This window comes from Crocodylus porosus, unplaced genomic scaffold (assembly GCF_001723895.1).
Source record: "Crocodylus porosus isolate Cpor-Errol unplaced genomic scaffold, CroPor_comp1, whole genome shotgun sequence".
NCBI classification, from domain to species: domain Eukaryota; kingdom Metazoa; phylum Chordata; order Crocodylia; family Crocodylidae; genus Crocodylus; species Crocodylus porosus.
In genome coordinates, this window is record NW_017728913.1 from 2,387,412 (window position 1) to 2,411,932 (window position 24,521).

General features: G+C 41.2%; 1 protein-coding gene across 2 annotated transcripts in view; it reads right to left on the reverse strand.

The window, feature by feature from the left end:
• Window positions 1-7,249: 7,249 nt before the first annotated feature.
• NDUFC1 (NADH:ubiquinone oxidoreductase subunit C1) overlaps window positions 7,250-24,521 on the reverse strand; it is a 20,318-nt gene continuing 3,046 nt past the window's right edge. The window contains exons 3-6 of one of the 2 annotated variants that reach the window (XM_019534362.1): window positions 22,395-22,476; window positions 11,722-11,828; window positions 10,550-10,656; window positions 7,250-7,528 (exon numbers count right to left, since the gene is read on the reverse strand). In XM_019534362.1, the coding sequence (XP_019389907.1) occupies window positions 7,495-7,528; window positions 10,550-10,656; window positions 11,722-11,828; window positions 22,395-22,476 (330 nt within the window). In that variant the 3' untranslated portion in view covers window positions 7,250-7,494. The remainder of the gene's footprint in view (window positions 7,529-10,549; window positions 10,657-11,721; window positions 11,829-22,394; window positions 22,477-24,521) is intronic. The other variant, XM_019534363.1, reaches the window with a different exon arrangement.

Sequence of the window (24,521 nt, forward strand, 5' to 3'; positions counted from 1 at the left end):
GTCTTAACAGGTAGTTTCAGACTGAAGTGTTTAGCTTTTATAATTTAGCTTCACTACTTTTCCCAGTTCTTGAAGGTATTCAAGCATTTCCTGCTACATTTTGCCCTCCTATCTGACTTTGAATTAATGGCTGTCAGAACAAGTCAGAGTTGCCAACATCAGTTATATGAATGGGAATGGATGGAGTAGTCTTAAACAAAGGATTATGATTTCACTGCAGCATAAGACAGTTAGGTTAAGAGCTCTTGTTCACACAGAAATGTCATCAAAAGCAGAAAAATAAACTAAAAATATAAAGTACTAATATACTGTATTAGTATTTTTTAGAATTTTTATTCCACGGTCAAAGACATTCGAGTGCATGATTTTAGTTATCTAAGTTATTCTCCAAGGCATGCACAGTTTGCTTACATGTTTTATAGTTCTTATGCTCATTTTTGTCAGCATGAGAGTCAGGACTTTATAAAAAATGCTTAGAGATTTGAAAAAGAGTGCTGGATAGTAGCACATATGTTTTCTTTATACCATCACCATAAAAATAGCATAAAATGCATAAAAATAGCATATTTATATAATGTACATGAATCAGTCAAAAAGTCATGATACTAGACAGAAAATGTAGCCACAGCCACTTACAGGTATAGCTGTCTGCCCTAAATCTACAGAAGATGAAATTATGTAAAAGAAACAGGTTCAAAATTAAAAATATGTAGTAACTAATGCCAGTTCTGAATTAGTAAAATGTGTTTCCCTCTCCTGTACTATTAATACTGGAATGGGAGTGAATATTTAGGTCATAAAACAGCCAAAATGTTTTCATGACATTGTAGTTGGTGCCCTGTTGATTTATGCATGTCACAGTGTCTATACTCTCCCAAGACTAACTGCACTTAAGCACTTCCAAATTATCAGAATATGAATTATGAAATAGGATACTGGTAAAATTCACACAAATTTCACATTATTAAGAAAATCAGAGTTCAAAATAATGTAAGCAGCATGGAGGCAACACAACATTTCCAGAACAACACTTAAAACAAAGCATTTAGCCAAGTCCCAAAAGGATTCCTCTTGCCCACACACCCTTCACTTCAGTTACATTAAGGGTCCCATCCTGCTTTTGCTGAAATAAATTATCAGACTTCCACTAACCTAAATGAAACAGAATTAGCTCTTAAGCATGGCACAATCCTGCAGTGGTTTCTATCTAGAGAAAGCAACATTGGGCAATGTAAAATGAAAGTCACAGATCTTTAATTTTTAAGGAACTCGGGCATCAATGAAGGGCTGTGCTATTTTAGTTGGAGTAGAAGAGAATTCTGGATATATAGTAGTTATAGCTTTGATTTTTACTTTTAGTTATCTTGATCACCCAATCTAGCTTCTTCTTTTCAAAACCATACACTTGAAGATGAATGTTCCCTAGCTGTAGTTTTTATATTTCCAACTGTATTGCAGAAGAACAATATATAACACATTAAATTTGTCACTTGGTAAACAGTGAAGATTTGTCTACATACAATATACTGGAAAAATACTTCAAAACTGTAGACAGATGCATGTATTTAGTTTCTTCATAAAAGGTACTTTCCCCCTTAGCTCATAATTTAAAAAGCAAGTAACTCAAAAAGTTCATACTTTTATCAGCAGTGCTAAAAATGTGAACACTTTAAAAAGGGGGAAATATTGCTATAGCTAATTCAGCTAAAACTTGTTGAGTCACATTATTTCATTTTTTTTTTTTAATAAAGGGAATGCATCAAGCAACTTTAATTAATACTGCTAGTGGAACTTATCTTTATTTTTGTTATTTTTCATTTAAAATAGTTAAAAAAGTGAAAAAGATTGTTTACTGAAGGTAAGTACCACAAATAAAATTGTCATAACCCAGTCCCTGGCTGCTGATTTGTTTAAGATCAGCATGACTGGGAATGCCATCTCTCTCTCTCTCTCTCCACATCTACTGTGATTAGAAATAATTCAGTAGTGTAAGCTGCTTCTACTGTTTTCCATTAAGTCTCAAGGAGGAAAATTTTATATTTGAGTGTGCAGAGAAACTAATGATTCTTAACCACTGTTTTTATTTGTAATCAGGCAGGTACTTTGGCTGTAATGGCTAACCAGTAACAACTTTTAACAGCAGGTAAATAGAACCAGCATGCAGAGGTGTTTCAAGTACCAAAAAAATAATGTACCAGATTCAAAAGGGACAAGAAATGGTTACTGTAGACAGGACATTCTCTTCTACATTATTTACAGGACTTTGACATGAAACTTGGAGCAAAGATAAATCTTTGGCTGTTGAACAGCTGAAGTTTTATATTACAAGTTAGGAAAGAGCTGACAAAGTAGTGTAAAGTATTTTTGCCTGCAACTTTGCAACCCAAAGATCCAACAAACTGCAAAAACACTTTTTTCCCTTAAGGGGGACAGTGGAAGGGAACATGGGGGAAGAATACCACAAAAATTTAATGTCTTTCCTACCAACAATTCCATCTAAATGTTTGAGTACCTATACCATCCCCTGTATAGGCCTCTAGAAACAGATCGTTAATTCAGAAGTCAGGTATTTTCAGATCTAATCAATGTTGTAATAATTTTCTGTCAAATACTTGATATCATCAAGTCCAGAATTAGAACCCCAAGTGTAGTCCCATGCCTCATTTACTAATGCACAACACAAAAATAAATAACTGGGTCTCAGTGTCCAATAACTACAGTGGCAATTAAATTCCCATAGACAAGAATAAAACATATACCGTACAGGATTTAAGATATCCACATCTACACATAGGTAAGTGCTAAGAAAGGAATATGTGTACTGAACCCAGAAACAGGAAGCAGGAGTCACAGCTTTTAAGTGCCACAATTTTCTGCAAGCATGTTTTATGAGGAAGACATTAAAACACACTTAGCTCCATAGAACAAAGCTGTTCAGATATACTTTTGTACCTTGTCTCTCTCCCCAGCTCTGATTTCTTGCTTTACTACATATTAGACCATTGCTTGGAATTAGTCACTAGCAATTATATAGCAAGAGATTTTGGAACAGTCTTGGTATTGTTTCACACTATTTTGCAATTTCCTGGTTTACAGAGACTGTAAGAGTCATTGCAGACAACTTCAACAGATTATAAAAACCTGAAATGAAGACAAGCCACCACATAGCTCATATTCATCATCATATACGGTAAATAACTTGTCTGCCCCATCAAAAGCAAATGGAAAACTGCTGCCTTTGTTTAAGCTACATTTATTACTACATACACATGCTCCATAAATTGTTTACTTTGCAACTGTTTGTAGAAACTCTTCTAATGATTGTGATATCTATCTATCTATCAGTTTGAGAGACTATACAAAATATACCTGCTCAGGAAGTCAAGAGGCACACCAAACAGCATTCTGTTGCTCAGTTAAAGAAAAAATACTCCACAGACCAAAGTGAAACAGCAGCTGCAACCCTTGAGAAAAAATGGAATGGTCTCTTCTTATATCAAGGCTGTGTATTAACAGTTCTACCGTTATATTACATATCAGCGATGTATTATCTATCTGATTCACAATTACATTTTTTTAGATTTATAGATAGAGGCTTTACCACTGCAACTAAAAGGAGTATTTTAACATAGTCTATTAAGTGTGCGCTAGTATATTTCATTATATGGGGTCAATACGTAAATACTGAAAGCTTCCAGGAATACCACATCAGTGGAAAAATTTTCCTTATGCCTTAAATATATTCCTAGACTGCACTACAAATCATATTCAAATTTGCATTCATGCTTTTCTCATCATTGTGATAAAATCACACTAAAGGAAAAAAAAATAAAACTAAAACATCCATTCAAACAGAACCTGAGAGACAATGTCTGCTATGTATTATTTTACTAAGGACTTAAATGGACAAGAAAATGGAAATCATGACTTTTCCCCTAAGAATTTCCCTTTATGTTTAGCCATCCCTATCTGGAACAACAGGATGACAGATGCTTAATATTTCTAGACCAGCAACACTATCTATTATGAAAATTAAGTTAAATTATAGCATTTTATTCGTGCCTTATTTTTAATTAGCTTTCCATAGTGTATCTGCAAGTTTTCTCTAATCATAAAAAGCAAAAGCAAAGTAAAATAAACCACGTGACTGTGACATCCCAAAGAAGGGAAATCTTCAGTAGATAAGTCATAAGCAGACAAAATCTATGTAGGTGGTGGGGGGTACACAAAGCCATATTACATAATTAATTGTAAATTCGTTTTGCCTGAAATGTAAAGATGATAACTAGATTGTCAGTGGTACACCCATTTTTGTTGAAGATTTTAGTTTAGTGTTTTCTGAAAGTAATTGCTTATCAACAAAAACCAAATTTCATTTAGATTTCAATGTGCTAAAATACACTTACATGTATGGAGTTAGAGTTAACTTGTTTCATGCAGATCTAAAAGGAATGGCCCATAAAGTGTTTAGATTCCTTAAAAAGCATCACTGAAACATTGACAGTATGTTTTAACTACTTGCTAACTTGACTTTAGAAACCTGTAGAATGGGGAAGCTATGTGGACCACGCATTCAATTGGTTTTAGGCACCAACTCTGGCAGCAGAGATGCTACACATTTGGGGAATAAAAGATCTTGTGTGGTGCTCCCTTCAAAGTTATAATGAGCTTTAAGGTAATTGTAAGTGGAGATGATGATACTAGTTTTCATTGCAGGTTAATTCCACTAGGAACCCTACGATATTTTTTGTCAAGTGTAGCTCTCCCTGCATTAAAAGGCAGAGTTGTTTTTGCTTTTAGAGAGACAAACACACAAAGCGCATTTATGGGTTAACCTTGCATTGGGGCAGCCTCCAAGCTAGCAGCAACTTCCTGCTGTGCTGCTTCTACAGCAAGCGATGCATCTGCACCTGGCAATTCTTTTTCTCCTTCAGTTTCCATGGCCACCTCCTTCTGTTCTGTAGGCCCATCAGTGGGTGCTGCTTCAACTTCTTCTGCAGCTACAGCTGTAGCCGCCTCCTTTGCTTCATTGACTTCAGCTGAGTCTTCATTACCTTTTAAAGGATGTATGTAATACGATAAAGAAGGCATACAATGCACGCATGCAACACAAGTATGACTTCACCAGTTGCTTTCACCATCTTAGTTTTTCATCTGGATTTTAAATAAGCTTCAAAGTTGAGACTTGGCCTACAAAACTCACGTAACCCAAAGTTATTGTTCCACATCAGTTAATATGGTACTAGAAATGACCCAGGCTCATGAAACTGGATTCTACTTGGTTTGACAGCATAAAGCAAGTGATTGAACAAAAAGTTAAGGATCATGCAAGAGGGAGAAAAAGTGTATGGGCCCAAACCTGGTCTTACTGAAGGCATCAAAAAAAAAAAAAAAAAAAGAGAGAGAGGAGTTACAGGCTGACTTCATGGGGAAAAGGAATAGAGTCCTAGGTGCAGTTGAGTTAATTTAAATATGCCATAAAACAGATCCACTTTTATGCTTAGAAGCTTTTAGACAGTTTAGTACATCAGAGATGCAAATTAAAGAGGTGTACATAAACAGCTGTCATGCTTGTGACTACCATGGATATACCCAAAGTAGCTTTAAAATGGCAAAATTTGGGTAGGGTGGCAGTAACCTGGACCTTGGCTAAAGTTAGTCATGTAGATACTCATCCTGTTTCTTGAGGGGTTTTGCTGCCTGACTGAGCTCTGTGCTGTCACAGCGAGGCTGCTCTTCCTACCCAAGCTACCAGGCTCAGAGCTACCTCACATCCACATGGTTGATCTTTCTCTTGTTTCCAAACCTAAGTTTTCTCTGAGATTTGTCTGCACTGCACTGTGGGTAAACCTGTTCAGAGAACCCAATGTGACTTCATGTGAAAGCATTATTTTAGCTTTGACTAGGGGGTAAACCATTAAAAATGAAAATAGTCCAGAGCAAGAAAGAGACCATGCACACAAGTATACCACACAAGCATGCACAAACACTGCATAAGGTAATGTATGTGGCACTGTTAGTTTATCCTTAGAGCGGGCCCCAGTCACCATATGAAGAACAGAACAGGAAATAAAAAATTGTTATATAGCCTCAAGGCAAAGGAGAGAGGCTTTAAAAAAAAAAACCCCAGAGCTTAAAGAAACAAACACTCTCAGATGCTCTAAAAGAAAATTTCATTTTAAATACCATATTTACTCATATCTAAGATAAGGTCTGCCCACCCCAACCTTATCAGCAGGGTGGGGAGGGGGTCATCTTAGATTTGCGTACCAAGCAGAGTGGGGGCACATGGCTGCAGCAGCTCTGACTCTGACCCTGAGGCCAGGTCAGGGCCAGAGTCAGACCCACAGCAGCCTCTTGCCTTCCCACCTCCATTTGCCCATTGCAGCTTCTGCCCCACCTCCCCACTTCTCCCCACTTCCTGTCAGGTACAACTCATCTCTGGATCAGGCTGAGTTACATCCAGGGCACAGAACACATGGAAACTCTTTTCCCTGCCCCACCAATCAGCAGTGCTGACAGTGCTGGCCTGCACTCCCACGTACTCTGGGAGAGAACAGAGCCCACCAGCATCTGACAGTAAGGGGGAGGGCAGGGGGAAAGAGGCAGAGACTGGGGAGCAGGTGTGAAGGAGGAGGGATTGTGGTGAGTGGGAGGGACAGAGGCTGTGGGGACCTGGTGGTGGGAGGGTGCCAGTGGCAGGAAGGCTGCAAGTGGGGGGATGGGAAGAGGGCAAGGGGGCCACGTGACCCCCTTATCCCCCCACCCCCAGGCACTGTTTTCCATGCTATAGCAGTGGGGAGGGAAGTGGATGAGACAAATTTAAGACAGCTTTCCAATAATTAGGTTCTATACCTGGAAAATTATAGCCAACGTATACGTTTTCCATATAAAGATTCTAATTATGAGAGGGTCATCTTAAATTCAGGGTAGACTTAGATTTCAGTAAATATGGTAGCTCAGAAGCACCTTGGGGGGAAAAGGGCATTTTGCCATTTGCTTAATTGAGTAAAATACAAAAAAGAAAAGAAGAAAAAGAAGTCACACTGATCAATTAGTTTTACCTTCCAGTTCTCATACACTGGCATAGGGATGCATTGTTTGCTTTGGAATCCAATCAAAAATGGATCACACTGGTTAATGAAAACCTAAATTTGGGGTCAAGGTATCTGACTGTGTCCCTTTAAAGATATAGTATCTTTCCAAGAAACTAACCTGCTCACACAAAGAACAGACTAAACAGCCAAGCTCAACATTCAGTACACTTTATTGGACAGTCAAATATAGCATTCGTTCAAACCGGCCAGATTCTTGACAATCTCAAAGTTGCCTTCTACAGGACATATTCAATATCTCAATATGGTCTGGCCTAACAAACAAAGATATTACTTTTCAAATCTCACAAGGACGGAGCGTTTGCAAAAGAAGGCATAAAGTCATCCCAAGGTAGGCTGCGAGGTATGCAATGGTGAACGACTGTCCTTTGTTTCTATTTTACTTCCTCGACAGAATTCCCTTGTATCTTATTCTGGAAAGTGTAAAAGTAGAGTAATGATTAGAAAGATTGAATCAGCCTTACCATTAAAAGTTAGAGAGAAAAAAAATTAACCACTAAAAAGAAGAAGGTTAGGAACAAGTATAAAGATGACAGGAGAATAAAACTGGAGGACACACAAGCAAATACATGCGCTTACTTAGGGACTAATGTAATGAAGTGAACTCTCTTGGGGCAAACATTCATTTTACAATCTCAGACAATGCCCAGGATAGTCCATCACTATTTCTATTTGTGCTTTCCACTGTGCTTTTAAAATCCATGATTTGTCAAAAGTTAACTTTTAAATCAATAAGAACTGGTTCACTTTTCAAAAAACATTAAAATAAAACTGGAACAGCATTTGATATTTCCCTTGTTAGGACCATCACAGCTTACTAAATGTTGTCTTTCTGAATAAATGTAATTTGGGAGTGCTGGCTATCTTCTGAAAACAAACTATTTGGTTTGACCCAGAAGAACACATTTAACAGGAAAAAATAATTTAGATAGGTGAATTAGGGCAAGTTTCCCTTTCAACCACGTGCTTTCTAGTTGTAAATTCCTGTTCTCCCAACTGGGAAGATTACACTGTTACATTAGCAATGTTTAGCAAATATTGCTAATATTTCTATCGTTCCATGGATATCATCTTTGATATGCTGCTTCTCTCTGTTCACCGTTTCATATTGTTTCCCAATCTCCACAAGACCAGAAATTTCACAAAGTGATTAAAAATAGCATCATTTAGCTTTCAGATACTAGATTTTTATATTCTGAGTTGTAGTTTAATTAGTCCTCTAGCTAGTTATTTTTCACAGTGCTGTAAAAAAGCACAAAAGGAGTGACTGGATCCAAAGGAAGTATGGCAGAAAAATTGCGGTCCTGTTTCTTATACTATACTATGCTGGTGATGACACACAGACAGACAGAACATGACGAGGACTACACTGAGCATAGGGAGCAGAGGTAAATGCTTTCAAGAAAGCAAAAGTAATTTAGGGGATTCTGTAACAGAAGGAAGCATAAGCCAGTTGAGTGAATATAAGGGGAGGAACTTTTGAGGTGTGGGAAGAAGGAAAGTTTAAAAGAAGTCCAAAAAGGTAGAAATATTAGAGCTGATTCAACTGTAAATTGGGATTAAAGTTGCCCAAAGGCTCAATTGAAAGTAGAAACTCTGAGAATGACATTCAGGCACGAGTATGATCCTGAAAGAAACACAGGGCATGTTTCTAGGTATATGCTTACTCATTAAGGGCAAAAAAATCACTCGTTAAGAATTTTCAAATAACTATGAACAAAAGAGGGAAAACAGGATGCTCATATCATATCAGGTCATTGTGAAATATAAAGACAGAGGTTATCTGGTATCGCAAAATGAAGAATATAGCTTTTGAGGTAGTTACAATGTTACACGATACTTGATACTCTGACCCCAGCTTAACAGAGCCTGTGAATACATGCAACATTTTAACGGTGCAAACCGACCTATTTACTTTAGTGGGGATATGCTCAAGTGCTTTGCTGGATCAGAGCCAGTATCCTCAGCACCTTCTAATACCAAAGAGAGAAAAATAATATGCAAGTATTTCATTAAATTTGCCATAGGCAGACTGCCTAACCACTTTGGAGATAACTTCAGAACAGAGTAACGCCAAGATCATTCCCATGTCACACTGCATAGGGCTATGTCAATAAAAGGCCATATCTTTTCTGGACTCATTTAAGAGGTCCTGAAGAGGAAGCAATATACTTATTAAATCAAATTAACTTAAATTGTAGAAGGCCTAGTTTTTCTGAGGGTCTGTTTTGGGTTTTTTTGTTTTGTTTTTTTAATTATTCAAACACTATTCTCAACATTCAAAAGGGAAAGTTAAGAAAACAACCTTAACATTTCTAGCTGTTTAAAAACAGGAAAGAGTTAATTTCACCATTCTTTTAAAAATGCTGTTAAAATGTTTAAACTAGTACATGAGTCAAACAGCAACTTCTCCCCCCACCGCCCCACCCAACTCTCCAAAGAAAAAAGCCTCCAGCAGTTCAATACAATTATAAAAGAAAAAAAAAAAATCAATCTTGTAAAAAAGGAGTCTCTACTTTGAGAAGTGACTTTTAAGACAGCACGTTCTTACTCAAGGACTCTACTCTTGATGTGTACGTTCAGTTACATCTGCAAATTTTAGATAGCGCCATGTATTTATTTTTGTGGCTAAGTGCCATGTCTTTATTTGTAAACAGAAACCATATGATACAGCAATTGAGGCAATATACATGGATCACCCCAGTGCCCTTATAAAGGGTCTCTTTTTACATTCTTTGTAAAGAATAGGCTATAATATCACCACCATTTTACCTCTTAGTTAATTAATAATAATTTAAAAAGAAAAAAAGTGATGGTGAACCTGAAATAACATAGTTCACATCTCCATAATCTGCTTATAAGATCAAGACAATGTGGTGGACAAGAAATGAAACAGGCTTTATGTACCAATATTTCTGAAACTTAAAAACATTTTTCTTAGTGCAGCTGACTGAAATTCCATTACAACCGGGCTCCTTGATAATATGTGGCTTGAAGCCAAAATGTTGACTGGGATAAAGTTAATCTTACCCCCAACAAAAACAAAAATGACAAAACTTGTTTGTGTAACAATATGCATGCAGTCAAATGCTATTAAGCTTTTAGTCATCACATGCTGTCACTCAGTGAACAATTACTGGTTTTTTCTGTTAACTGCTTCCTTTCAAACAGATTGTATTTGACTGCTATGAGATTCACTGCCTTCTCATGAAGTCTAACCCTCTGAAATGTGACACAGCAGCAGAATACAACTATTTATTTAAATCATAGGATCAATAAATTAATTGCTTTTCACTTGCTCTGCTTATTGCATGTGGAGAAGTGACACACACTATTGTAGAATTCTGACTAGCTAATCTTGAAACATCCTCTATTATTTGCAGATCTTTGTGTATCTGAGGGGGGAGGGAGAAACTTAAGAAAAAAAATTCAACTTACTTTTGGTTTGTGACCAAGCCTTCAGCTCCCTTTCACGTGCTTCTTCAGTATAACGAAGCCGTTCATTATACCTCTCTTTGCTTGACATGACTATTCGGTAAGCCTGGAAATAAACCACCTGCACTTATTTCCACATCTCTACTACTCACTAAATCACAAAATTTACACTTAAACAAATTTATATTTAAACAAGTGCCCTTGCCTACACTGAAAGATCCCATTTAGATTATTAAAAGCAAGGTTTGGAAATGACTTTACAACTGAATACCATACCACCTCATCAGGCAGTAAAAATTGTTATAAGCCAAATACCTGAAGTATGAGAATGAAAAAAAATGACAGTAATAACATTCTCTCTTTTGAGTTGCTCTCAGTGAGTTGATTCTATTTGCCTCACAGGTGGATTTGTGGAGAGAGGTAGGAAAGAAAGCAGCACTTTGTGGTTCAGTAGAAACTGCCTCACAGTAAAGGAAACAAAACAGAAAGGGACAATTGGAACAGGGGAGACATGAAAATGTGACATGTGTAACAGTAGGGAGGAGACTGACTCTGGAGAAGTTGGAATAGATAATGAACAATTCAGTGAGAGAAAGTTCTGAAATCTGGGTACTTCTCCAAATTATTAAAGTACTGATATCTGTGCTTCAGACAAGTATGTTCACAAGGGACAGCCTCCTAATTCTAAACCCAAACTTCAGATTGACTTGCCTTAACTTCAGATAGGCCTGATCCTTTACCTATTGTGTTATTAACGCTAAAGGAGAGGGGTGGTGGGAAGGGAAAAGGAAGACAGCTTTTTCTGTTTTGCCTTTCTCTCCTGCACATTATCTCATTTCTGCTCTGCTACAGAGGAAAGACATACATTAAAAAACCCCTTTAAGAATCTTGAAGAGAAACATGCAGTTTTACTGATTTCACATACATTTTGGAAGACAGGGATTCCTCCAGGTAAGACCCCTGCAAATTCAGTTAATTCAAAAATCCTTTTATTCCCCAGAGATGAAAGGCAAGGGGTCTAGATGTTCCTTTTCCATATTTCAGTCTCCATTTGATTACATGCTCACATATCAACAGCATCTGGATGAGATGTAGTAAGCTTTATACTACATCTTATATACTGCTATACTGTTCAGGGGAAGGGGCTACATCATGATAGCCAGGCACTTACATAATATAAGCCACCAACGGAAAAAATACCGGAAGCTGCATAGAGAACCGAAGTCCATCGAAGAGGGCCAGCGGCAGTGCTGCCGGATGACATCTGGCGAAGAGGTGCTGTAAAAGTCATTGAAATAAAGTGCTAATAAAGTATGATTATGTAATTTGAACTGTCGTATTTTACTGATATGGAAATGATGAACAGGGTCATCAGGCAAGAGAAACAGATTCAGCATGAAGAAGCATGATAGAGGAAGGTGGCTAGCTACGTGGGATATGCAGATAATCGTATTAGAAAGTTTCACGTATGTGCTTTGCGAGCTGCCCTGGCTGCCCATCATTTTTCATGTGGCATTTTAAGTCTACATTGCCCTAAGGACCTGCTTATATGAAAGAACTCCCTTGTCCATGTGACTGCTATGGTTGTGAACAGCCAAGGTACCAGAGCCCCTCTAGTTTTAAAACGATAGGCTACTGGCAGGGTATCCTCCAAGAGTGGTCCTTGCCTTTTGATTCCTGGCCCTAAAAAACCTGGATTTGTTGACCCTTCAGGATATACTTACAATGTCTGTTCTCTCAGGCATATGGAAGAAGGGAAATAGAGGAAAAGCAGGCATTGCACAATTCTTCTTACTGATAGGAGGCCTAAGTTGTTATGAGACAGGGTAGCATTTGTTTTCGTCTAATGCTAGTTGTTTGCTGCTCACTTAGATTTAATGCTAACAGGAACTCTATTTTACATGACAAAGTTGGGGGGGAAGGGAGAAAGACCCATCTATGCACATTTTTGGAACCTAATGATTTTTTTAAAATTACAATCCCAAGTTAAAATTACCCTAAGAACATGCTCTTTCTCAAGGAACTTTCCTTAGGTATTAACAAGTTCTGCAGCACATTTATGATGAGACTATTTAGGGCAACAGTAACAGCTCCAGCTTCTCAGCAACTTCACCGTAAGTTCAAAGTTTTTATCTGAATTTAAAAGTAGAATCAGTGAAAGGTATTGCCCACAAAAATCCTTGCCTCTTGTACATTGCAGTTGTTTCAACAGCTGTAAACAGAACCAGTAGCAGTAAGAATTATCTCTTTCTCCAGCTATTACTATCCTGTTAGCTGAGCAGCACTGGTCTCATGACATACTGCTCACACTCTTTGAAATGGAGGAACTCTAGTAGATGCTCCAACATCTGCATAAATATGGATGAAGTATGGCTGCTTTGTTGCATAAGCAAAGACTCACACTTGCGTTTTAGTGTGGCTTGTGCATCACTTGTGTTAAACTGCCATCAGATTAGCAATAGTCAGTAGAATCTGAAGGTATTTGCAGTGATCAGAGCCGTCTTTGACATTTCAGAGCATAGGTGCTGTGTGGGGCAGGGAAGGGCAGGTGGGGCAAGTGCCCCACCTGAGATTGGATGCTGCTGGCTTCTGCAGGCGACCGCCACTCGCCACCCCCACCAACACCTGTGGGCGGTCCTCACTCATCACCATGATGTCCTGCCCCCCCAGTCTTGGGATACACCAGTCATTCATGTTTCAGAGGATCACCTGAAAGGCCCTTAGATGGTACTGACTATTTCTCCTCTGAGGCTGCCTTGCCGCAGTCAGGGAAAGTTGCTCATTTTGAAAACCGTGATCACAAAAACAGAGAATGTGAATCAGAGAAAATTCAGGTTGGAAGGGACCTGTGGAGGGCTAGGCCACCTCCTGCTCACAGAAACATCACCTCCAATGAGACCATTCCAGCCAAGGCATCGTCTATCCGGGTCTTAAAAACCCCCAAGGATGAACAGAGGCTGCGCAGATCCAACCTTCTTGAGGGAGCACAGTCCAACTGAAAACAAGGAAGTGCCTATGTGCACACAGCCGCTCTCGTGAGCAAACCACACCTCAACCCTTGCGCTAACAGGTGAGGGGTGCAGCGCTCTAGGAGGAAAAATAACTGGCAAAGGTTGGAAGGAATGGCCTGGGCAGCCTCCCAGCAAAAGGTGAAGCTCCAGAGCCTGAAGCTGCTGCGCTGGGGCCCTCCCAGCAGCAAAGGGCATATTCCCCGTTCCCTGTTCCTTCTCCTCCCTCCCCACGGCAGTAAGGTGAGTCGCAGGGCGGCAGCAGGGCTGGGCTGTACCCACCTCCCCCACCCCCTCCATGCCCCAGGGCTGCCCCCCGCCACCCCACCCGTGACCTTCACTTGCCCTGGGCCCGGCTGCCCCGCCACAGTTCCTTACCGCGCGCAAGGAGGGCGGCGGACGCGCGGAGGGCGCCGGGCGCCCGGGCCAAGAGGGTGGCCAGCATCTCCCGGGGGCTCTGCACGGACCCACGCGGACGTAGGAAGGCAGACAGCAGCAGCAGCTCCGACCCAGCAGCAAGGTCGGCGGAACTGCAGCGACTAAGGGGCAGGGGGCGGAGCTAGCGCCCCCAGCCAATGAGCTTCGCAACGGCGTGGTTGCGTCACGGCACCGCCCCCGCCACGGCCTGCGTCACAGGGTGGGGCTGCGAGTGGGCTGAAGGTGGGCGTGAGGGGGATGGGGGTCTCAGCGGCCTGCGCGTGTGCATGTATGTGTGTTTATGTATATGCACGTAGATGTACTCGGGTATATATGTTTGCGTGTATACATACGTTACGTTTATGCACACATACGCATGCACATATAGGTGCGCACACAGATACACGTACATATGCAGATATACACAGATGCAGAACACACACACACGTTTATCCATACAGTGCAATCTACCTTACTGCGCATTTGCCTTTCATTTCCTTTATAGTAACAGGAGCTGGGCTCTAGGCATGTTTCACTATTGCCCATGCTGTATACAGCTGTTGGTTGGTCGGTCTACAGGGTGTAAATCTACCTTGCCTTCCACTTGTCTTCAGCCTAACTTGGTTTCCTGTGTTTCACTGCAAACACATAGCCATTTGCCCTTCAATATACACGTAGGACAGGCTCAGTGAGCTGAATCTCACTTTTCCCTGAGCCTGAGGAAGGTTGCATGTGCCTGAAAGCTTGCAGAAGAAGATCATTTCTTTTTGCAATTTCTTAAGCGGTCTAATAAAAGGTACCATCTCTGAACAAATAGTTGTTTTGCATTTTTTGTCTAAGACCAACACAGCTACCAGCTACATCCCTGAAACTAGTCTCTTGGTACATTTTACTATAATTTACTCATAAGAGGGGAGGAGTAACTCTGGACACAGACGTGCAAACCATACAAACACTGAGGGCTTTAAAGTAGGTTTAAATGGAATGATGATAAGAGTCCAAATAACAATAATCTACTAGAATCCCAGTGGGAAATGGGACACTACAACAAATGAAAACAACCAGGCAACCTGCTGAATATGAGATGTCAAAACTATGGGAAAGCTGAAAATCACAACTGAAATCATGATGCAACTGATATGAGACATGGTGGGATTTTACTTTGTTCTTCCTCTTCCTTTTCTGCCCTCCCTCAGATAATGTCATGGGAGATGGAATATAGATCACTAGTTGACAAAAGGTACTAGATGAGACTGAGTAGTCATGAGTGTCCATAGTAGGGGACCCAGTCGTAACAGGGAACTTAGATTGTGTGTCAGGGGAAAACAAACCAAAACAACACACCACCACACACACAGTAAGTCAAAGATATGGAATGTGTTTGGGACAATTTGCTGTTTTCAAAGGTGAAGAAAGTTACTAAGAAATCAGCTGTTTTAGATTTGGTTCTGACAAATAAGGAGGAATTGACTGAAAATCCACAGGTGGAAGGTAATTATAGCAAAAGCTGCTATCATGAAATGATCAGAGTTCACTGCTTTTATGGAAAAGCAAGTATATGGGGAAGGGAAAATCAAGGAGAGCAGCAGAAAAAAAAATGAATTTGCAAAAAGCAGACTTTAAATTCAGGAAATTGGTAAGATCATCCCACAGATTAAGGAGTGCAGAGAAACTGGCAGTTACTGAGACTATTAAGAGGCACAACAGCAACCTAGCTCTATGTGAAACTAAATCAGGAAGCATAGCAAGAGACTGTTAGGGCTGCATCACAAGCTCTTCAATGACCTAAAAATTTAAAAAGGAATTGAAATGGAAACATACAAGTATGAAGGATAAAAACCTGAAATGCCAAGGCACAAAATGAATTCCAAGTAGCAAAAAACATAACAGGCAGCAACAAGAGGGGAGCGTACATTAGAAAAGAAAGATACCAAAATGCGTGCTAAAAAAGAAAAGGAGAGAGAACAACAGATGATGCAGAGAAGGCTGTAGTATTCTATGCCTTTTTTGCTTCAGTCCTAACTTAAAAAGCTAAGTTGTGACCAGATACTAAAACTGATTTAACAAGGAGATGAAAATGTAGGCCAAAGTACAAAAAAAACAGGTTAAAGAGGTAAAAGGTGATAGAGTATTTAGAGGGGATGCATGTTTAAGTCAGCAAGGCCAAATGAAATTCAGGGTACAGTACATAAACTGCTCCCTTAAAAAAAAAAAAAAAAAAAAAAATCACTGAACCCTTAGCAATAACTTTTGCAATATTTCTTCTAAGACATTTAACAGAAATTAGCCATGAGGCCATTAATGCGTGCAGACTGAATTAGATAGATAGCATACCAAATTAACTTGAACCTAAGTGTACTTTGATGGGTATAAGTTGTAGCCATATTGGTCTAAGGATATAGGCAGACAAGTTCTTTGGGTAAATCCAAGACCTTTTATTAAACCAACTAATTATTAGGTGGTCTAATAAAAGATACTGGATTTACCCAAAGAACCTCGTCTGCCTAGCGTACTTTGAAACAGTTCATGCAAATTGGGCCTTATTACGATTTCCACATAGACTGGATACTGTGAAATCCACAGGTGCTAAAAAGATTCTGGAATAATTCTGTAATGACAGGAATGTTCTGGAGTAAAAGTAGGTTTATCTGAAATAGCAATTTTACCAAAAGTCACTTTTGTTCTGTAACAACCTATCTACAAGGAAGTAATTTCAGAAAGGCTAACATAAAAATAAGTAATACTAGTAGTAATAGCAAAACAGCTAAGCAGGTGAATTTCCCCCATTCAGGCAAGGCCTTAGTACAAACAAAGAAGTCAACCCTTCTATGTTAAAACCTGCCAATTAATAAGAGAGGGGAAAGGGCAAAGATTTGTTAGCTATGATAATGCACAGCCAGCTGAATATCAGGGTCAGAATTCTGCAGTCGTCTCCTTTTTCCTATTATAAAGTGAATGACCACAGAAAGGATGGATGTCAAAGCCATCAACAGAATGAAAACTGACAGGCAGAATGAGAGGATAGTGGAAATTTAGTTCCAGAAAACCCACCTAACTTTGAATTTGCACCCTGGCTGTTGGGATTCCAGAGGTTTCTCTCATCCATCTTTTCCAAGTTTGAAATACTAAAAACAGTTACGCTGGAATGCAAGAATTAGAGGAACTACCTCTGGCTGTACAACCTCAGCATTTTATTACTGAGATCATTTGGAAGAATAGTACTGCAGCAGCTTCTGTCTGATTACAAGTTTTATCGCTTTATCTGTGCATCTTCTAGAACAGCTACCAATCCTACAGGCCAAACTGCACTTGTAGATATACTTGAGAGCATACTGACTTGCCTGGATGCTCCATACACCCAACTTTAGAGATGAAATTAGATTTGAAGTAACATTCAGTAATGTAGCTCTCTTTGCATTATTAACTTTTACTTGTAAGAGCTCTGTGTTAACTGGAAGTGTTGATTCAGGATGAAGGCTAAGTCAGTCTCCAAAATATTAAAATAAGGTCATCACAGGTTTTACTTTCCCCACAGAACTGTGCTTCCGCAAGTCTCAAAAGAACCATTCTATCACAGAGGATAAAGATTGCATATCAGAGGAACTAGCAACTGTAGCTGTACAAAAACTGAACTATTACACTGAAGGCCAGATTTTAACCTACCTTTAAGAGGCTAAAATTAACCTTTATTCCTACTTTGTAACTCTCAAAAGGGACACCACACACCATTTATGGAACTTGTCTATCATTGCCCACCCTGCTACTAAACCCCCTCCCAAACATATCGGCCAAACCAAATCAACGGCTGAAGAGGCCTAAAAATCCACTGTGTACCTTTCAACTGAAGGTCTCAAGCACATTTTTCCAAGTAAAATTAACCCCAAAAATGTCTTGCAGAGCAGATATGGTTAGAGAAGTATTTTAGGAGCTACTTCAAGTTTAACTATAAATGCATAACATGAATGGCAGCAGCTCCAGAAGGGACAAGCTAAAGACTAGGTGGTATCTCAAATAAGGTTTATACTTATTAAAATAACTCTTTTGTGCATTTCTGGCTTTTCACATTGAAAAAAAATAAATCACATTTTAGCATTTTAAATAGATTACAACTTTTATCATAGACTGCTTTCATGACTTTACATTGACATAAGCCTATACATGGTTTATTCTGTAAGGTTAGTGAGAAAGACAACTAGGGGGAAAACAGTGTATTAATTCAATATACTAGTCTGGGGAACATTGTAATACACTCATTTTGTTTTATTTTTTAATATAAACTACCTTCCAGAGTAATGAAGTTAAATAAAAAGAACAGCTTATTAAACAAACAACCCCCACCGCCAAATTATAAAAACAGTAGCTTTGATTCTATTCAAGGAAACCTTTCCACAGATCTTCAGAATAAAATAATCTGGCAAGAAAACACAGTTGACAAACATCCTTCAAATGTTACCATTTATTTCACAGTTCTGCACATAAATGAGTGGACTGGTAAAGACATGGTTATCTGGATATATATATATTTTTTTTTTACAGTTATTCATTGTCATGTTGACTATAACCACTGAAGATATGCTTCATGATTTAGCAATCTAGAGGAAAGAAAAACATATGTAATATTAACATAAAGACATTTAATTAGATAACTGCAATGAAATATTTTGTATTGCGTTTATAGTAAAAACAGTGGCCATAAGATTACAGGATTTTTTTCCCCAAGTAAAGTGCTTTTGTAAAGCTACATATAAACCAGTATAAACCCATAAGTTAAATGTTTTGCACTAGCTTTAAAAAAAATGTCATGTTTAACATGCAGAAGGGAAAATTACCACTTCTGATGGCCCTATAAGGCATATCAAGTCCACACACATTGAGATTTAGCTTCAGTATTATCTATGTCAGACCCCTTTATCTATTAGCAGGCCTCCTACGTAGAGCTTTAAACTAACGTCGTCGGGGGACAGGGATGTTGAGGTCAGGACAAGACCAGGTAGGACAAGCCATGAACTGCATGCTGGAAGTGACCAGGTAAGTACTAAGAGGCCCACTAAAAATCACGATAGGTGCTCTTAGAATTCCCCTTCGGGGGGGAGGGGGCACGTGGGGGGCTTGGGTGTCTGTATACTAATGCTAGAAGTGCGGGAAACAAGCAGGAGGAACTTGCCCTCCTGCTTACAAACAAAGACCTCGACCTGGTTGGTCTAATAGAAACCTAGTGGGACCCTACTCATGACTGAGCAGTGGGCATTGAAAGCTACAGGTTATACAGGCAGGACAGGTTGGGGAAAAGGCAGGGAGGGGAGGAGGGCATTGCTCTATATATTAGGGAACAATATGCATCCTCTGTAATAAAGATGGGGACAGAGGATGGGCAAATCAGAGTCCTATGAGTCAGATTACAAGGGGGTATGGATGAAAGGGACTTGGTAGTAGGGGTCTACTACAGACCCCCACACCAGGGGGAAGAGTTAGACCTAGAGTTCTCAAAACAGCTCTCAAGGGCATCATACTCAAAAGACCTAGTTGTTATGGGTGACCCAAATTACCTGGACATCTGCTGGGAGGAGCAGTTGGCTAGGTCTGCCCGTTCACATAGGTTCTTAACCTGCATACAGGACCTGCATCCAACACAAGAAGTATGCAGTCCCACTAGGAGAGATGCCTTACTTGACTTGGTGCTGGCCTCAGGAGACGACTTGGTAGGGGAGCTACAAGTACAAGGTAATCTAGGGGATAATGACCACCAGTTGATAGGATTCACTATCCAGTGTAAGGTGGGAAAGACAAATAGTAGGGCATTAGCTGGCCTTCCAGAAGTCTAGCACTTCAATGAGCTCAGGAGATTGGTTAGGGTGGGCCTGAGGGGCAATCACATCTGAGGTGGGGGTCCAAGAAGGGTGGGAGTTCCTCAAGCGACTGATCCTACAGGCACAGAGGGACGCTATGCCAGTACATGCAAAGGGTGGCAAAAGAACCAACTTTCTTGGCTGAGCAGAAAAATCCAGGGAAGCCTTCAGAGGAAAAAAGAGGTCTACAAGCTGTGTAAGCAGGGGCAGCCACCAAGGAAGAGTATACCTACTTGGCTTATGCTTGTAGGGAAGCAGTGAGAAAGGCCAAAGCAGATACAGAACTCAAGTTGGCAATAAGGATTAAGGATAACAAGAAGTCCTTCCTTAAGTACATAGAGAGCAGGAAGAAGGTGCAGGGTAAGATAGGGCCACTACAGAATGGATTAGGGCAACTCATAACTGATAGGATGGAAGAAACAGAGTTCTTAAATAATTTCTTTGCTTGTTTTCCTGGACACAGATACAAATGGACCTCCCAATGAGTCTACAGTCTGGAGTGAGAGTTGTACCAATCCACCAATGGTTAGCACTGACCTAATGAAGGGGCACTTAAATACCCACATAGGGTACTAAAGAAATTGGCCAATGACATAGCAGAACCACTGGCGCAGCTGTTTGAGCGCTTGTGGCACTTGGGACAGGTCCCAAAGGAATGGAAAAGGGCCATGGTCCCTATCTTCAAGAAGGGGAGGAAGGAGGACCCAGGTAATTATAGGCCAGTTAGCCTCACCTCTATTCTCAGCAGGACCTTAGAAAAAACCATTAAGGATCATATTCGCAGGGAGCCAGCGGGTAGCACAATGGTGAGGGGCAACCAGCATGGGTTTATAGCAGGCAGATCCTGCCTGACTAACCTGGTCTCTTTTTATGACCAGGTTTCAAAGTGCTTAGATGCAGGGGAGCAAGTAGATATTGTTTACCTGAATTTTAAAGAGGCTTTTGACACAGTGTCATACCCAATTCTTACACATAAACTGAGTAGCTGTGATAGGGATTCTTTCACAGTAAGGTGGGTGAGTAACGGGTTTATGGGATGCACCTAGAGCGTGGTGGTGGTGGATAGGGCGGTTTCTCCATGGAGGGATGTAGACAGTGGTGTCCCCCAAGGTTCTGTCCTTGGACCAGTACTGTTTAATTTCTTCATCAGCGATTTGGATGAAGGTGTTGAAAGCACCTTGTCCAAATTCGTAGATGACACTAAACTATGGGGCATAGTAAAACACAATGGAGGGCAGGGAGCGAATTCAGGCAGATTTGGACAGACTGAGGAAGTGGGCAGAACAAAACAGGATGCAATTCAACGAGGATAAATGCAACGCGTTGCACCTGGGAAAAAAGGATCTCCAACACACCTACAGACTGGGGGGGGGGGTACCATTCTGAGTACCACAACAGTGAAAAGGGATCTCGGAGTCCTGGTTGATGCAAAAATGAACATAAGTTGCTAGTGTAACGAGCTAATAAGCAAGGCTAACCGCATTCTCTCTTGTGTCAGCAAGTGTATCACGAGCAGGTCTAGGGAAGTGATAATTCCCCTCTGTGCGGAATTGGTGAGGCTGCAGATGGAGTACTGCGTCAAGTTTTGGGTGCCACACTTCAAGGGGGATGTGGATAACCTGGAGAGGGTTCAGAGAAGGGCTACTCACATGGTTGAGGGCCTGCAGGTAACACCCTATGAAGACAGACTGAGAGATCTGAATCTCTTCAGCCTCGGCAAGAGAAGGCTGAGAGGCGATCTTGTGCCTGCCTACAAACTCATCAGGGGAGCGCAACAGGAAACGGGACACTGTTTACCAGGGCACCCCTCAGGGTTACCAGAAATAATGGCCACAAACTGAAGGAAAGCAGATTTAGATTGGACATAAGGAAGAAATTCTTTACGGTAAGAGCTGCCAAAATATGGAATGGGTTTCCAAGGGAGGTGGGTACTTTCCCCAATCCTGGAAGTGCTCAAGAGGGGATTAGACAGGTATCTGGCTGGGGTTACTTAACCTCAGCACTCTTTTCTGCCTGAAGCAGGGGGTAGGACCCGATGATCTCTTCCAACTCTAGACATCTATGAAATCTATGTCAACGAAGTACAACATTATAAAATGTGAGACTATTCACTGAAGAATATACTGACTTTTATTATGGTCCTGATCATCCAACAAGTTGAATTCTTCTTTTATTATGCTATTTTATTCCTTAAATACTATCATCTTTTACTTACAAGATCATACTTATTTCTGCACTGTACAAACATAAAAAAAGAAAAGAACATTTACATTTTAGGGGCTTATGGCCTAAAAGAGAAACAATGAGTTGGGTATGATAAGCAATTTGACATACCAATGAACTGCTAGTCTCCTATTTTGTCGTCAAAAAGTTACTGGCTTTAAAATCAGTAACAGAATAAAGGACAATAGCAGGACTGAAGCAGCTAGGGAACAGGAAAAAAAAAAAAAAAAAAAGGAGGAAAGGACAAAACTACCAATTCCCACACTATTGACTGTGAATGAAAGCTACAAGGCACCTTGCAAGATTCCAGGGTTTCAGTTAAATATATTAGTCTACATTTGTATACTCACTCTGAGTGTCTGTACATGTTTCGGTTAGTGCTTTTTGTCTTCTTTCATATTCCTTCAAATCCCTCTTGCGTATCACGAAGAGCTGTTAGATGACATTGTAGGTTATACAAGGCCATGCAGGCAAGCAGTGAACTAGGGCCCGAGTTCTTATAGTAAAACAAGATGAACTACAATTTTTGAGCAGATGCAACTATCAAGCTTCAGAACACAAGCCACTGTCTAACTATAGGAGGGGACTTTCTAGAAGGGCAGATTATTCCACAACTGTACACTGCTGGTCACTAACAGGCAGGATACTAAACTAGATGGAAAAAGCAGTTGCCATGATGGATTGGCCTACACCATATTTTCTCAACCTGTGGTAAGCGTACCCCTGGGGGTATGCAAGACGCAGGCAGGGGGTACACAGCCACAGAGAACCCCCACAGCAAGGGGCACTGCCATTCCCCCTGCTGCCTCCGTGTTCATGTCCAGCCACTCGTCCCCACCCCCAAGCCGGCCAAAGGCTGCTGCAGGAGGGGGAGGGCGGACACATGGATACCTGCGCATTCCCCACCAACAGGCAGGTAAGTTTTCTTTCCTTTGTTATCCTGTCTGATCTTTGGGGCAGACCAGGAACCCCAGAGTGCGCTGCCCTGCTCCCTCCTGCACTGTGGGGATTATCCCCATGACCCAGCCCACCCAGAGCCCAGTTCACTGCGGGCAGTGGGGCTGACGGAGGCACTGGGCTTTTCCCAGCACTCGGGGCAGACTGCAGTGATGGGAGGGGGGCTGCTTCCTTCCCCCCACCAGTGCCGCTGCCCCTGAACATGGGGAAGAGCCCTGTGCTGCCACTACCCTGCTTGTAGAAAGCCTGGGCTCTGGGGCAGCTGCAGCAGGCAGCAGTCAGGCTGCAAACAGCTGTACCGGGCTCCACAGCCCCAGCATCAGCTCCATGCTGGTGACTGCATGTGCACCTCAAAGCAGAGAGCAGGTTTATCCCCATGCTCTGCTCTGAGGCGTGAATGCAGTTACCGCCAGCACAGAGCTGATGCCAGGGCTGTGGAGCCTGATGCTGCTGCCCAGAGCCCATCCCTAACCCTCTCTTCCTCTCAGTCTGAACGAGCTGATTTAAATGCATCCAATCTCCACCCCAGAGTGCCAAGGGAATTAGCTGAGGTCATTGCAGGACCCCTGGCACAGCTTAACAAGCACTTGTGGTGCTCTGGTGTGGTGCCAGAGAACTGGAAGACGACCAATGTGGTTCCCATCTTCAAAAAAGGGAGGAAGGAAGACCCAGAGAACTACAGGCCAGTTAGTCTTAGCTCGATCCTGGGTAAGCTTTTTGAGAGAATTATTCTGGTACATGTCCATGAGTGGCCAGCAGGGGAGATTATGTTTAGGGGCAACCAACATGGGTTCATTAGCGGCAGGTCCTGTCAGCCCAACCTAGTGGCCTTCTACGACCAGGTTACCAAATCCTTAAATGCAGAGGTAGTAGTGGACATAGGCCTTCCAAAAGTCCGGAAAGACTCCGACACTGTCACTTACCCTGTTCTTATTAAAAAACGGGGGGACTGTGGTGTCGAAACTTACACAGTCAAATGGGTCGCCAACTGGCTGGAGGGCCGCACCCAGAGTGTAGTGGTGGATGGGCCATTTTCAACCTGGAGGGATGTGGGCAGTGGGGTTCCACAAGGCTCGGTCCTCAGGCCCGCATTATTCAACATTTCTTCATCAGTGACTTGGACGAGGGGGTAAAAAGCACCTTGTTTGAATTTGCTGATGACACTAAGATGTGGGGGGAGATGTGGGCACGTTAGAAGGAAGGAATAGGCTACAATTGGACCTAGACAGGTTACAGGGGTAGGCGGATGAGAATAGAATGGGATTCAACATTGACAAATGCAAGGTGATACACCTGGGGAGGAAGAACCAGCACCAGACCTGCAGGCTGGGGAACTCCCTTCTCATCAGTGCAGAGGCAGAAAAGGATCTTGGAGTCATCATTGATGCCAAGATGAACAAGGGCCGGAAGTGTGGGGATGCAGTCAGAAAGACCAAACACACCTTGTCATGCATCCACAGATGCATCTCAAGCAGGTCCAAGGTGATACTCCCCCTCTATGCGGCACTGGTCAGGCCGAG